Below are 14,752 nucleotides of genomic sequence, written 5' to 3' on the forward strand. Positions count from 1 at the left end.
TAAACTTATTTTTTTCGATTTGAACTTTTTTTCTAAATTATAGTGATTATCTGATTTGACTCAACTATCACCTCATATGTACAGTAATTAATAAGGAAAAAATATACCGGGGGGTCTTGTTAGATTTGTAATAATGTGTATTTTATTAAAATGTGGTAATTTTATTATATTTTTCAAAGCGTAATTAAATATATGAAATTATAATATAAAAAAAACCCACACATAATACGATAAAGTGTATTAGAATGTATAATTTTCCTCAAAAAAAAAAAAATCAAAATGTTTCATTCTGATTTGTTCTATACTTATATTTTCTAATCTGATGTAATAAAGATAAGTAAAAAAAATAAAGTGAACTACCGTTTAAGTTAACAAGACATTCATTTGATGACGGACCAAAAAAGCATACACAACATTTATTTGATGACAGAGGGAATACTATATTAGAGCCCAAGGGAAGCATATTACTTTGTTTATATTATTTTGGCGGTTTGAATTCCAATTAAATTTTTCAGAGAAAAAGAACAAGAATTGGTCTTTCTTTTTTCTTTTTTTTTTTTTTTTTTTTTTTTTTTTTTTTTATGCAAAGCCGGGGGCAGGAATTAGATTAAAGAAAGTTCAAGAGTACAAAGAGAGTTAGGGAGGGCTATCCTTCAATAATACATCCCGAATATATCTGGTGGTTCATTAAGGATTACAATAGAAGAATTCTGATCCGGAGACTTCATACAATACTTAGCTAAGGTGTCAGCTACTTTGTTAGAGTTCATGCCTTCATAATAGAGCTTTGTCTTGCAATGTTTTTCTTCACAATTGGTCTTTCTTTGTCTTACAATGTTTTTCCTTCAAACTTTTTTCTTATAACTCGTATCTATTAGTTGCTACACATCTTTTTCTTTTCATTAGTGAAGAATTGTTTGAAATTGAGAGAAAGGAAATAATAAAATATATTGATTTACAATGCATGAAATAAAAGTCGTGAAAAAGAGATGTTTTTTTTTTAAAAAAGTAATCATTGAATGCTCGATAAAATGCAATCGGATAAGAAAGTAGGATAAAATATCACCGTCTTATATATCTTAATATACCAAAATTGCTGAATGCTCTAGTACTTAATCTATCGCCTAAATTTGTTACCTTTTGAGTTATCATCATACTACATATATTTCTAGATGGGAATATATATTTCTCTCACATACAATTCTCATCGAATTTTCCTTTTCTTGGGGCAAAAAAAGATCGAGAACGAAGAAACAAATTGAGTATGGTTTGAACATATGGTTTTAAGCTTTCACCTGCACGTGATGTTACAAAAATATACATATGGTGCATTGATTGAGGATCGTGTAATAATTTTCGCAGACCAAATTTGATTTCGAAGTGTTTTAGGACCTTATAGTAATTGTATGCCATCGGAATAGTACTCCATAAAATAGAGAGTACAAACACGGAGAATATAATCATTCACCATACCTCTGAATCAAAAGTAACTTCTAAGTGAAATACAAAGTATAACATTCAATGCAAAGACAATTCAGAATTGAATTCTTTAGTTCGGTGGAGACCAGAGAGACATCCTAAATTTCTAAAACACCCATTGTTAACACAGACTTTCTCAATACGAGAAAATCTTTCATGATACCGCTTAAATGAAGCAACACAACATTTCGATTTGAGAAGACATGTTAGACATCTACCATGATTTTTTTTTTTTTTTTGAAGGGATCTACCATGATTTTTATGAAGAGTTAAATTTCTTCCTTTTTTTTTTTTTTTTTTTTTTTTTTTTTTTTTTTTTTTCCTTTTTTAATAAATTTTTAAACTAATCACAATTTGTTGAACCATACTCCCAATTAGTCCCAAAGAAGAACTTCAAAACCACACTCATCATACTCACACTCCCTCCCCCAACAAAACCCTTGAACAAACCAGGGGGAGAGAGAGAGAAACAGACTCAACAATCCACTCACCAACATGGAAGACAAACCACGGCAAGAAGCCGGATCTCCGTCACCGGCGCCGTCAATTCCCACAAAATCCGGCGATTCTCCGGCAACAGAACCACCAGCTCCACGCCGCCGTAACCAAAAGCGTAAATCCACCAACACTTCCTCATCATCGGCGCCTCCGAAGCGCCACGCTCGTGAGAAAGCCGCCGCCGCAGCCGCCGCCGCTTCCGGCGGATTCTTCTCCCTCCTACCTCCGATCCACAACGGTCCGTTAACCAGAGCTCGGCAGTTGTCCGATAACAATGCCGCCATCTTTTCTGCTCTTAATGCTATGAAAGATGAGACTTCTATGGCTGCCGTGAATGATTCGGTTGTTGCTGAGGGAAGTGAGGAGGCGAAATTGGCTAAGGAAGAATGTGAGAAGCTTCAGGCTATGATTGATGCTGAGTTCGATGAGATTCGAATGCGTGATTCGAGTGTTCATGTTGTTCCTGTTGCTGCTGGTTAGTTGTGTTTCTTTTCTTTTTGCAATTATTTTTTTATGATTTATGTGTTATTTTGATGAATTTAGGGTTTTTTGGAGTAAGAATGTAGCGAAATTGAACGAGAATTGTGAATTTTAGGGATCATGTTTTGTGTTAGTGATTATGATTATGGTGTTCATGTTGTTTTTGTTGCTGCTGGTTAGTTGAATTTCATTCGTTTTTTCATCATTTATGAATTATGTGTTAACCTGCTGAATTTAGGGTGTTTGGAGAGAATGTTGCGAAATTGAATGAGAATTGTGAATTTTAGGGATTATGTTTGTGTTAGTGATTGCGGTTTTGATGTTTGTGTTGTTTTTGTTGCTGCTGGTTAGTCGAATTTCATTCCTTTTTACAACAGTTTTATGAATTATGTGTTATTCTGCTGAATTTAGGGTTTCTGGAGTAAGAATGTAGCTAAATTGAACGAGAATGGTGAATTGTAGGGATCATGTTTGTGTTGGTGATTGTGAATTTGGTGTTCATGTTGTTTTCGTTGCTGCTGGTTAGTCGAATTTCACTCGTGTTTACATCATTTTATGATTTCTGAATTTAGGGTTTCTGGAGTAAGAATGTAGCTAAATTGAACTAAAATGGTGAATTGTAGGGATCATGTTTGTGTTAGTGATTGTGATTTTGATGTTCATGTTGTTTTTGTTGCTGCTGGTTAGTCGAATTTCATTTGTTTTTACATTATTTTATGAGCTATGTGTTATTCTGCTGAATTTAGGGTTTTTGGATTAAAATTGTTGTTAAAAGTAGTGAAATTGAACTGAGAATTGTGAATTTTAGGGATTATGTTTGTGTTAGTGATATCGATGTTGGTGCTTATTTTGTTTTTGTTGCTGCTGGTTATTTGCTTTACAGATTTTCACTCTTATTTCATCGCCTTTATGATTGTGTTATGCTGAATTTTGGATTTTATGGAATTAGAACAGTGGGAAATCATAAATGTTGCTAACTATGAAAGATTTGAAATTTAGGGATTATGTTTGTGTTATTAATTACGATTGTGTTGTTCATGTTGTTTCCATTTCTGCTAGTTTGCTTTTTTCGGATACACATTTTCTTTTATGTCACACTTCTAGTTGTGCTTAGTTTTGGCCTTTTGGAATAAATGCTGTGAGATTTTGCAATCTTAAACGGAATATGAGAACTTAGAGATCGTTAGTGATTGCCATTCTGGTATCTTATTTTTGTTATTGCTGGTTAATTGCTTTATGAATTTTCACTTAATATTGTTGATCATCTGTGCTGCTCTGCTTTGGGTATTTGTATCAAGAGTTTTGTAAAGGGTATTAGATGAACAAAAAAAGTGATATTTAGGGATCATGTTTGTGTCTTAGTTTTAAAAGGCGCACCAAGGCGCAAATGGTCCTTGCAGCCTAGGCGGGAGGCGCAAGGCGAAGGCGCACGCCTTTTGTATGCAAGGCGCATGTATTTTCATATTTATCTCAAATTATTTTTTACTTTGATTGTACTTAATACCAAAAAAAAAGATTCATAATAAATTAAATAATAATATATGTAAAGCTAAGGTAGTCTAAATTAGTGTCCATCATTCTTCATTTATAACTTATATTTTAGTTATTTTCCTTTAGGCGCGCGCCTTCCGTAGGTGACTGAGCCTCGCTTAGCTAAAGCCCATTTCCCAGAGCCTGGGAGCGAGGCGCGCTTTTTAAAACCAATGTTTGTGTTTGTGGCATCTGGGTTATATAACTATGCTTTCGGTGGTAATGCGGAGCTTTTAGCTTGTTGTATGAGCTAAGCATGGAATTTTGTCTTTTATGTTGTCTTCTAAGCTGCTACAAAATTCGAACCTGTTTCCGTGAATTGGACGAATAGCGTTGTTAGAGCATTTATTAAAAGGATGCGTTACACGTGTGAGAAAGTGGAAGTAAATTATGGGTTTAATTTAAATATAATACCAATTGTAGATGTGAATGATGCACTTAATTTTAAAAGGGCTAAGCATCTAGTGAAAGGATTTTTGTATCTCTGCCTCCTCTCTTTCTTCTCTATCCATATCAGGACATCAAACTCTTACATGGGGCAGTATGGAGTATTCTCTATACTGTTTTTTGGTAATAAAGGTAGATACGAGTAATAAGTATTCTCTATACTTTTGCACATTGGGATAAAATGTATTATGATGTTGCGATTGTTGCCTGTAAAGTATCTTACCAATGTACAAATAAGCTCTAGTCTGTTAATATACTTGCTATTTGTATAAGTACAAGTAGCTTTATTTATGTGTATTTGCCAGTTTTTTTTGCTACTGCTACTACATGCAACTTTATGTCTGGGATCTGAGGCATGGATTTTGAGACGTGACAGAAGCATCTTTTGTGTCTTGGTTGAAATTGTTTCCTCCTCATTTACTTTGCTTTTCTCTTTGTTTTTTCCCCATTTGATTTCTTTAGCAAACTTTGTAATCAAATAGTGTGAGTTACTATTAATAAGAATATTCTTTAATTAATACAGATTTAATTTTCTTTTAAGGTTGGTTTTCCTGGACAAATATTCATTCAATTGAGAAGCAAACACTGTATTCTTTCTTCAATGAGAAGGTGCAAAATCGGACTCCAGACATCTACAAGGAGATACGGAATTGGATCATGAAAAGGTTTCATGCCAATCCTAGCACAAACATTGAATTAAAAGACCTGTCTGAGCTGTCTGTTGGGGATTTAGATGCAAGGCAAGAAATTATGGAGTTTCTAGATCATTGGGGTTTGATTAACTATCATCCTTTTCCTCAGAATGACCCTAATGTTGATGCCGATCCAAATACAGATGCTGACAAGGAAGATAAAACAGATTCATTAATTGAAAAGTTGTATCAGTTTGAACCTGAGCAATCCTCTCTACAATTAGCTCCAAGAGCCAACATGTCAGCAGCAGCAGCAGTGCCATCAGGCCTATTCCCCGAGTCTATAGCTGAAGAGTTGGTAAAACAAGAGGGGCCTGCAGTTGAGTATCATTGCAACTCTTGTTCCGCTGACTGTTCTCGCAAGCGATACCATTGCCAGAAGCAGGTGAAATTTCTTTGATTTGGTTGTTCTTTATGTGTGTGTGTGTTTTACTTTATACTACCTTTGTTTCTTATTATTTGCAACTTTGGAGGGTTGCACGGACTCCTAGGCAAGATTTATTTGTGAGTGTCACAGGAGAAAGATAGAGAGAACTGACAACTTAAATAGGAAAGAAAACATTTGTTGCAAATAATATGAAGCATCAAATTTTGACAAATGTTGCAAATAATATGAAACGGAGGTAGTATTTAATTTTTGTAAATTAAAAACTAGATAAGTTCTTAATTGAATTACTAAATTAGTTTCTTTGGGGGGGGGGGGGGGGAGGAGAGGAGGGAGGTAATTGATGGACTCATTCTCTTGCTATATGAAAGCATTTATGTAATCTTCAAGGTTTTGTTCAGTGTGTGATCCAGCATTACTTTTTTTTTTTTTTTTTTTTTTTTTTTTTTTTTTTTTGAGCCAGCAATACTTGTGGGATGTATGTCATGGATTCTGACATCTGTTTAGCCTGGACTGTGGTTTACATTCTTGAACTGAGGCTAGGGGTTCCTTTATCTTGTAATGGGAACAAGGAGGAGAGAGAGAGGGAAGGGGGGGAGGGGGTGGTAGAGGCACGAGGGCCAGAAATTTGGAAATGTCCTGAGCTACTAGTTCATATTTGCAATTGTATTTGCATTTTTCATTTCGTTCCTGAGTGTAATCTTAGTGGCTTTCTTTTTCTTATTTTCTGGATGCTTAATGGCTGACAATAATTCTGCGCACAGGCCGATTTTGATTTATGTAGTGAGTGCTATAACAATGGAAAATTTGGCTCTGGCATGTGCCCCTCTGACTTTATTCTCATGGAGCCTGCTGAGGCTTCGGGATCAACTGGTGGGAAGTGGACTGATCAGGAGACACTTCTCCTGTTAGAAGCGTTGGAACTTTTCAAAGAAAACTGGAATGAGATAGCTGAGCATGTTGCCACGAAAACTAAAGCTCAGTGCATATTGCATTTTCTTCAAATGCCTATAGAGGATACTTTTCTTGATTGTGATGATACAAAAATTCTTGCTCTGGAGAATGGAGAACCAACCTCAACCAGTAATGACCTACCTGTCCCAAAGGATAATCCAGAAACCTTAGAAGGCAACGCTGGTAAAGATAATGTTGGACCAGCAGAGAGTGGAAGTGGTAAAGATAAATCTGAACCATCATCAAACAAACCTATTGAAGATAATGCAGAGCCATCAGATACTAAAAGTAATAGTGTTGCTGCTCAATCTGTATGTACCCAAAAAGAAATTTCTAATTTAGAGGATGCTCTCAGTGAAAAGGTAGTTCAGGGTAAAGGGGACGATTTAATAATTAAGGCATTAAAGGAGGCGTTTCATGTAGCTGGTTGCCCACTTACTCCAGATGACGAACTTTCTTTTGCTGAAGCGGGTAATTCTGTGATGGCATTGGTAAGATGAACTATGTAAATGTGCCAATTATTAGTTTTTTTCAGAAAGTTTCTTAAAAGCTAGTAGGGCAATACAACTTTTGGATTTCACATCTGATCCGTGGTTTCAAACATAAATCTGTATGGGCATGTGCAGTCTTTGGACACTGTGACTTACTGACTTGCCTTTTGCAGGAACTGGTATTGTATAGGGCATTTAGAAATATGAGTCATATTATTGAAAATTTGGGGCATACAAGCTAGAATTGATGTTTTGTTTTGACAAACGAATTTTGAGAAATTGGCCTTCTAATTTGCTGATGTTGTTGACTCTTGCATGCTCTTGATATATCCATTTCTCAGGCTGCATTCCTATCTCAATTAGTGGAACCTGATCTTGCTGCTGCATCCTCCTGTATTTCATTAAAGACACTCTCTCAAAGTTCTCCAGGGTCGCACCTGGCTGCAAGGCACTGCTTTATTCTGGAAGATCCACCAGATGATAAAAAAGAACATATTGTTTCTGAGAGGTATGTTCTGCTGCAAGTTGCTTGAATATAAAACCATAGTACGAGTCTTTTGTTAGTGTGTTCATATGTCAGTTGGAGTATATCTTTTTGCAGCACAGCTACGGAAAAAGTTGATCAGAATGCTTCAGATATGGTTGAAGAGGAGTCCAAAAATGACAAAGTTATCCATACCAAGGAAAAGTCCACTCCATTATTGGATGAAAGTCATTCTACAGATGGTCAAAATCACAAGAAGGATGCTAATACAAGTGATGACCCTCAATTGCCTTCTGGAGAGCAAGATACATGTGCAGGAAGCTCTCAATCCACGGAGAAGCCTGATGAAGGGACAACCCAAGTCACTGAAAAGCCTGATGAAGAGATGCCTCAAGTCGCTGAAAAGGCTGACGAAGAGATGCCCCAAGTCGCTAAAAAGTCTGATGAAGAGATGCCCCAAGTAGCTGAAAAGTCCGATGAAAAGTCCAAATCAGTGGAAAAGCCTGATGAAAAGTCCCAGCCTGAGGAAAAGTCCCAACTCGTGGAAAAATCTGATGAAGAGAAGTCCCTAGCCAGTGAAAAGTCTGCTGAAAAGCCCCAAGTCATGGAAAAGCCTGATGAAGAGAAGTCCCAAGTCACGGAAAAATATGATGAAAAGAAGTCCCAAAACACGGAAAAATCTGCTGCAGAGAAATCCCAAGTCACGGAAAAACCTGATGAAGAGAAGTCCCAAGTCACAGAAAAATCTGATGAAGATAAGTCTCAAGTCATGGAAAAACCTGATGAAGAGAAGCCCCACGTAATTGGGAAGTCTGTTGAAGAGAAGTCCCAAATCACTGAGAAGCCTGATGAAGAGAAGGGGATAGTAGAAGAAAAGCATGATGAAGTTACTAACGTTGAGCAGGGTGAAACAAAGTCTGTGAACGAGCCACAAAATTGCAGCCTGCAGAATGACCAATCTCTCATGGCTCCAATGGACCAAGTTACTTCTGCATCTGAAGTTATGCCTCCGCCTGGATCAAAATGTGAATCAGAGATCTCGAAGACTACAGAAGAAAATGTTCGATGCACGGATGTCCCAAAGGATTCAGATTTGGAGCCCAATTCTGTTGTTTCTGACAAGGCAGAGCAACAGGAGATAGCAGGTGCAGTTCCAGTGGTAGAAATTGCGTCAGAGGCAGGTATATTTGCTTGTAGTTCATGCATATAATTCTGTATTGCGGAATCTTAAAAGGGTCACTGAATTGACGTAATCTTGATGATACTTGACTCCATGAGAATTTGATGAATGTGTGTTGAGTCTGTTGACCATCATTTGATGGATGGAGAGTAGCATGGAAAGCTTATTTCCCAGTTATCATTAATCATCTGCCATCCTCTTAGGTGTTAATGATTGTTGCCTGCCTGGCCTATTGTAATTGACAAGGCAAATTCTTCTATGTAGGAGAGGATAAAATGGAAGTTGATAAAACTAGGGATCCTATATCTGGTAAAACAACACGGAAAAAGGATGATGACAATGTAGCTAAGCTGAAGCGTGCTGCCCTGGCTACACTCTCTGCTGCTGCTGTGAAGTCTAAACTTCTTGCCAACCAGGAAGAAGATGAAATCAGGCAGCTATCAACTATAATGATTGAGAAGCAGGTAAATCACCCCCCCCCCCACTCACACACACACACAAACAACAAAAGAATTGAAAGTGAAGAAAATAAATTAGGCAAAGCCAAATTTTTTAATCTTTCTATCACGAAGTCGAAGTTCTGCTTAGTTAATCATGCAGAATGTTAATGATTATCCTGTCTGAAAAGGAATAGAGTATCCTATTGTATGAAGGTACATTAATCATTTCTTGTAAATACAGCTGCGGAAGTTGGAGATTAAGTTGAGTTATTTCACTGAAATGGAGCATGCTATTATGAGAGTTAGGGAGCAGCTGGAGCGATCAAGACAGAAACTTTTTAACGAACGAGCTCAAATCATTGCAAGCCGACTTGGAATACAATCTTCTTCATCTAGGATGTTGCCATCATCATACCCAATGAATCGGATGCCTCCAGGCTTTATAAATTCAATGTTGAGGCCATCGATGGGCTTGGGTGCTCAAAGGCCTCCGATGTCAAGGCCTGTTGTGACGTCAGCGCCTCCAACTACAAACATGCCTGCCCCAGCTGAGGTGGTAGGAGGAAGTTCAACACAGCCTTCTGCCATGGAAAATCCTTCTGCAGTTGAGACAAACTAAATCATGAATTTCCCTAGAACAATGCTCTCATGCATGTGGTGAACAATGTAATGTACCTTAGAAACCCCCACCAACCACCCCCCCTCTCTCTCTCTCTCTCTCTCTCTCCAACCTCTCGTAACAGCCTAGAATTTCTTAGTTTGTATAATAGGAAGCCCTCATTAACATCTTCATGGGTCAACCTCCTATCTGTGTTGTAATTGTCAATGGAGTGGAGGATTCTTTCTGCATCACAAGAATTGCCCCTAGATGTGGAGATGATATGGAATACCATCAAGATTTTCCTTTCGACGAGTGTTGAAGACTTGAAGGTAATGTTTTGCAAGGGAAAAAAACATTGGATAATTAGCTTCCATTACCGAGTAGTTAAGTTGAGGTTCATTTTTTTAGAAGATCCTTGAGTTGTACCCTCCGAATTGGAGGTCATAATGTAACCATATTAGTATATTACTACTTCAAGCGACATGAATCTAAACTTACTAGCTAATAGCTTGTGTAGTATTAAATTCAATTACTACATTGATTAGTGATCTTTTGTTCATCTTGTCGGGCAGTCTAGCCCACTCAACATCTGTTTTTGCTACCACTAAGGCTTTTTGTGTAGTTTAGTTGAAACTAATTGTCACATTATTCTAATCCTACATCATCAAGGATATAACCTGATTCTACTTGGCAAGTTCAGCGTTGCAGTCTGAGATTCAGGCTTGTATTTGGGGTTTGCAGTTTGCTATTCGTAAAGGCTTTTGAAAATTCGGGTTTATACGGATTGTGCTGCGCTCCTTACTTTTCTTCATCCTTCTGGTTCAATGGAAATTTCTGCTTGGTGGCTTATTCAAGAGTTGCGGGCTTCAGTTAAGTCTCTTTTGGTTTGTCAGGTTCAAAAGGTTCCTCGTATGTGGGTTACTCCTGCTCACTGGTTGGCTGGTTGTGCTCGGCGTCGTCAGTTGTTGTTATTTCAGTTTTAGTTTTTTTTAGGCTTGACAGTTGTTGTTTTGTTTGTTTGTTTCCTTTTATTTGATAGCTCTTTTGTCCCAAAAAAAAAAAAATAAAAAAAATTCTACTTTTAAAAAGCTTTTTGTTATTCCGGGTGTACATTAAATAACCTAAACATAAAAATATCATAGAATGGTGACTCGTGGTTCACCTTGGATCAGATAAGAAAAGAAAAAATAAGTTTAGATTGTATTGTATTGTTGGTTTTTATTATCAATAAATTTGAAAACTTGAGATTTGGTGTTTCAAAAGATACTTGTTATGAATTTAACAAGATCTTATTTGATACACGGTATATTACCTCTTTATAAAGTACTAACATTTACCATATACTACGTATATAATGTCAGCTTTTATTTATTAATCATACCATTAAATCAGATTAGAAATTTTTTTTTTTAAGAAAAATACAGAATAAGTTTAGATCAAATTACGGTTGAACAAAAATAAGGTTAACTTAGACCGCGGTTGCAGCCCATTATCTAAAAATGTAGACCGAGGGAGGCCAAGTCCTTGAATTTTGTGCACGCTCTTCAACCATATCGTAGTTCAGTCACCCACTCACCCCAATAGTCTTCATCTCTTCACGACTCCACCTCCTCCAAATCAATAAAATACCGTCAAAAATTTTGGGTGATTTTCTGCCATTAAAGAGAAATCTCGTGTTCTTTCAATGGCGTCAAATACTGATGATTTGGACGAGCTTTTAGACAGTCAGTAAACTCTTCCTTTCTATTTAAATCTTCAATAATTGAATCAAATTTCAATTAATCTGGAATTTTGCTGATTTTTTTTTTTTTTTTTTTTTTGTTTTTTTTGTTTTCAGGTGCTTTGGATGATTTTCAGAGCCTTAATGTCACTTCTTCTCAAAGGTAATTCTCATAATTTTACCCTTTTCAATTTTATATAAATTGATGGCAATTTTTGATAGTTTGAGTTGAATTTTGGGTGGGTTTTTGGCAGAAATGAGGAGAAAGATGAAAAAGAAGAGAAATTGTCGTTGCCCACAAATGTACAAGGGTTAGGGTTAGGGTTGCCTGATTTGAAATCCAAAAAAAAGGGCAAACAAAAGGTTAATAATCCTAATCCTAAAGAATCTCATGTTAATGAGACTCTTGATAAGCTTAGGCAGCAGACAAGGGAGGCTGTTAAGAATATGGAATCGATTTCCGGGACACCGAAAGCGGGTGAGGATTTGGGTAAGGATGCAATGATGGAAGAGTGGGTTAAGCAATTTGAGGAGATGGCTGGTTCTCAGGTATAACTTTTTATATTTCATTTTATGGGGTTTTTGATTGAACTAATAATGATGATGTTTCTTATTTAGTTTGTGGTTAATATTGTATTAAGTGCTTTTCCTTGTTGTTTGAGATAATTTGGTATGTTGAATGTGGATTATGGGGGTTAGAGTGTGTGTCAATATCATCATAATGTTGTTGTACTGAACAAGAATGATGTTTGTTGCTGTTAATTGTTTGGTAACAATTTTAGATGTACTAATCCGATGTAGTTGATTCTTCGTTGTTCATATGATAGTTTGTAGCTTTGAGCGAATCATTGCCGATTTTCTTCCCTAGTTTATTTTAGAATCTCAGATAGTTTGGAGATACTTTGGGAACCTATTTAATTATTTATCCAATTTTGCTTGTTGTATAGAGAGCTTGGACTGCCCAAAAACCAAACATAAACAATTTGGTGCATTGTATGATGTTGGGGAACCTTTATGATAATATACCGAGATCTATAGTCTCACAAAAAAATTCGTCTCCCTTGGGCACACGGAGAGTGGGGATTTGTGGAGTATGAGGGTATTTAAAAATGGCAGCGTGTGTCGATTGTTGTTCAGATGGGGTGAGAGAAAGTGGGTAGTAGTGGTACTATAATGGTTCAAGGAAGGAGAGAGAACAAAGAGTAATGGAATGAAAAAAAAACATTATTATATTTAATGGATCCAACCCAGGGAGGAAAGGAAAAACCTTGTGGGAACATAAAGGGAGAAATTTGAGTATCAGTTTTATTGTTACAATGAAAATAGATCATTAGCAATATATGGTGAACCTTGTCTGTAAAATTTATTTTCCACTCCACCAGATTACTTATGAAGTACAAGTTATGTTGGTGATGCATTTAAGATACATCTTTAATGCATCGAGATAAGAATAATACTTCGCTGTGTATGGTGCTATTCCATAGTTTGAGCACTGAGCAAAGATCCTTTTAAGTTTCAGTTTAGTTCTAGTATTGAGATGCCTTGACTTTGTGCGCAAGAAAAATTCCTCATTGCTTCTCACAACCTTGCAGGGTTACACTAGATTGTCTTTGTTTTCATGTCATTGACTTTTGCTGGACTCACTGTTTCCAAGGAAAGGTGGGAGGCTTTAGAGTGTGAGAATCACCTTGCTCAGCTGTATAAAATTTACGAATCATGTTGATGTTATTAAAAGTGAATTTCATGATTGGGAACAGCCCATTGGGAAGCCTTTTATTCTTCTCTCAACTTTCTTCATCCGAACAGGAAAATATGTGTGGTTAAATATCCTCATAACTGTGAACCACAAGATAATTTTTTGACTGCAAATAGGGGTTTATGCTAGGAAGGTGAAATGAAGATTATGTTCGATCTTGTTAATCATAGATTCGTAGCTGTTTATGTATGCTTAAATATATTAATTTCATTATTGGTTAGAGAGCTTTTTATTTTAGATATCTTCAGCTTTCTTATTCTTAATGAATGTATAATAAAACTAAGAAATTTAGCTTCAATACAAGATTGCAAAATGCAGAAATTCAGCTTTGGCTGTTTCCATCTATGTTCTTTTCTGTATTCTGAAGGAACGTCTTGTCCATATTAGTGTTTATAGATAACCTTTTTTTCATGTTATATATGCTTATAGTTTCGTTCATGTTATAGTATGGAAAGAAATATAAGCTTCGACATACCATTTTTTTTTTTTTTTTTCCGAAAAACAACATACCTATTTTGAAAAGGAATGATTTATTTGAGTATTATAATTTTTTTTTCCTTTTAACTTTTATGGAATTTTTATTGACTCACTGTTATGATTATTTAATTATTCTTAGGATATGGAGTCCATTGTGGAGACAATGATGCAGCAACTCTTGTCCAAGGATATCCTGTACGAGCCCATGAGGGAAATTGGTGAAAGATATCCAACATGGTTGGAGGAGCATAAATCTACTTTGAGTGAAGAAGATTATAATCGTTACTCTCACCAGTACAAGCTTATACAGGAGCTGAATGGAGTGTATGATAGTGACCCTGGTAACTTCACCAAAATTGTGGAGCTCATGCAGAAAATGCAAGAATGTGGCCACCCACCAAATGATATTGTGCATGAGCTTGCTCCCGACTTTGATCTATCTACTCTTGGCCAACTGTAAGTACACTTTTTTTTTGCTTCTTTTGATCCCTATATTCATTATCTCATCCCATTTAAGCATGACAATTACGTGATAGTTTTGTCACGATTACTTGGTTTGCATTTCTGAGGTTTCCTTCCAAATTTATGTTGATAGTGTCATTCCTTTGGCTTGAAAGTTAGCATTAGATGTAGACCTCTAAATTTCAGAAAGCGTATATGACCTTGACCAAAAAAGGAGACTGACTATACTTTCTTGTGTGCAGATCACCAGATATGCTGGAAGCTCAACAAAATTGCAGTATTATGTGAATGTGAGATCGACACACAATAGCTTTTTGTTTTGTATTTCAGTTATTTTCTTCCAAATGTTTATTGACAGTGTTGTGCCTGAAACATTTATCTTGTAACTAAGTTTCCCATTATTTGACAGAAAATTTTTCGTATCCTGATTCTTTTGAGTTATATCTAATAAATTTCATGCATGCACTCCAAAATTGCATTTCTGTTTGCTTTAGTGTTTGAGAATCTGGGATCTAACAACTTAGATGCATCTTGGGTTAGATTGGGGATGTTTTAAGAGAGAGTACTGGGGGGTGGGAGTCACTGTCATTCAGCAAATCAGCAGTAGTGCCCATTCAAAAATTGAACCCGTTTGCCACAATCTATTTGTTGCTGAACCAATATGAAAAATGTATGA

At 36.3% G+C, this 14,752-nt stretch overlaps 2 protein-coding genes across 2 annotated transcripts; both read left to right on the forward strand.

Moving 5' to 3' along the window:
• The first annotated feature begins 1,763 nt into the window (after positions 1–1,763).
• Positions 1,764–10,220, forward strand: LOC145620503 (SWI/SNF complex subunit SWI3D-like). Its single transcript, XM_081675191.1, has 7 exons — positions 1,764–2,452; positions 4,976–5,511; positions 6,276–6,956; positions 7,298–7,464; positions 7,558–8,621; positions 8,885–9,084; positions 9,302–10,220. The coding sequence occupies exons 1-7, from the start codon at positions 1,975–1,977 to the stop codon at positions 9,677–9,679; spliced, it is 3,504 nt and encodes a 1,167-aa protein (XP_081531317.1). The 5' UTR covers positions 1,764–1,974; the 3' UTR covers positions 9,680–10,220.
• Positions 10,221–11,239: 1,019 nt separating this feature from the next.
• Positions 11,240–14,517, forward strand: LOC145620646 (peroxisome biogenesis protein 19-2-like). The gene is made up of 5 exons (XM_081675350.1): positions 11,240–11,385; positions 11,499–11,544; positions 11,636–11,930; positions 13,754–14,070; positions 14,319–14,517. The coding sequence occupies exons 1-5, from the start codon at positions 11,346–11,348 to the stop codon at positions 14,362–14,364; spliced, it is 744 nt and encodes a 247-aa protein (XP_081531476.1). The 5' UTR covers positions 11,240–11,345; the 3' UTR covers positions 14,365–14,517.
• Positions 14,518–14,752: the final 235 nt, after the last annotated feature.

The sequence above is a fragment of the Chenopodium album genome, chromosome 27, assembly GCF_948465745.1.
Source record: "Chenopodium album chromosome 27, dcCheAlbu1.1, whole genome shotgun sequence".
Taxonomy (NCBI): Eukaryota; Viridiplantae; Streptophyta; class Magnoliopsida; order Caryophyllales; family Amaranthaceae; genus Chenopodium; species Chenopodium album.

What these genes read in the sequence shown, in the direction of transcription:
- LOC145620646 (XM_081675350.1), top strand. Translation starts at nt 11,346, where the DNA reads ATGGCGTCAAATACTGATGATTTGGACGAGCTTTTAGACA. An exon ending in AATGTCACTTCTTCTCAAAG is followed by an intron (nt 11,545 to 11,635) that starts GTAATTCTCATA and finishes GGTTTTTGGCAG; the next exon opens with AAATGAGGAGAAAGATGAAA. An exon ending in AGGAGATGGCTGGTTCTCAG is followed by an intron (nt 11,931 to 13,753) that starts GTATAACTTTTT and finishes AATTATTCTTAG; the next exon opens with GATATGGAGTCCATTGTGGA.
- LOC145620503 (XM_081675191.1), top strand. Translation starts at nt 1,975, where the DNA reads ATGGAAGACAAACCACGGCAAGAAGCCGGATCTCCGTCACCGGCGCCG. An exon ending in GAACATATTGTTTCTGAGAG is followed by an intron (nt 7,465 to 7,557) that starts GTATGTTCTGCT and finishes ATCTTTTTGCAG; the next exon opens with CACAGCTACGGAAAAAGTTG. An exon ending in CTATAATGATTGAGAAGCAG is followed by an intron (nt 9,085 to 9,301) that starts GTAAATCACCCC and finishes TTGTAAATACAG; the next exon opens with CTGCGGAAGTTGGAGATTAA.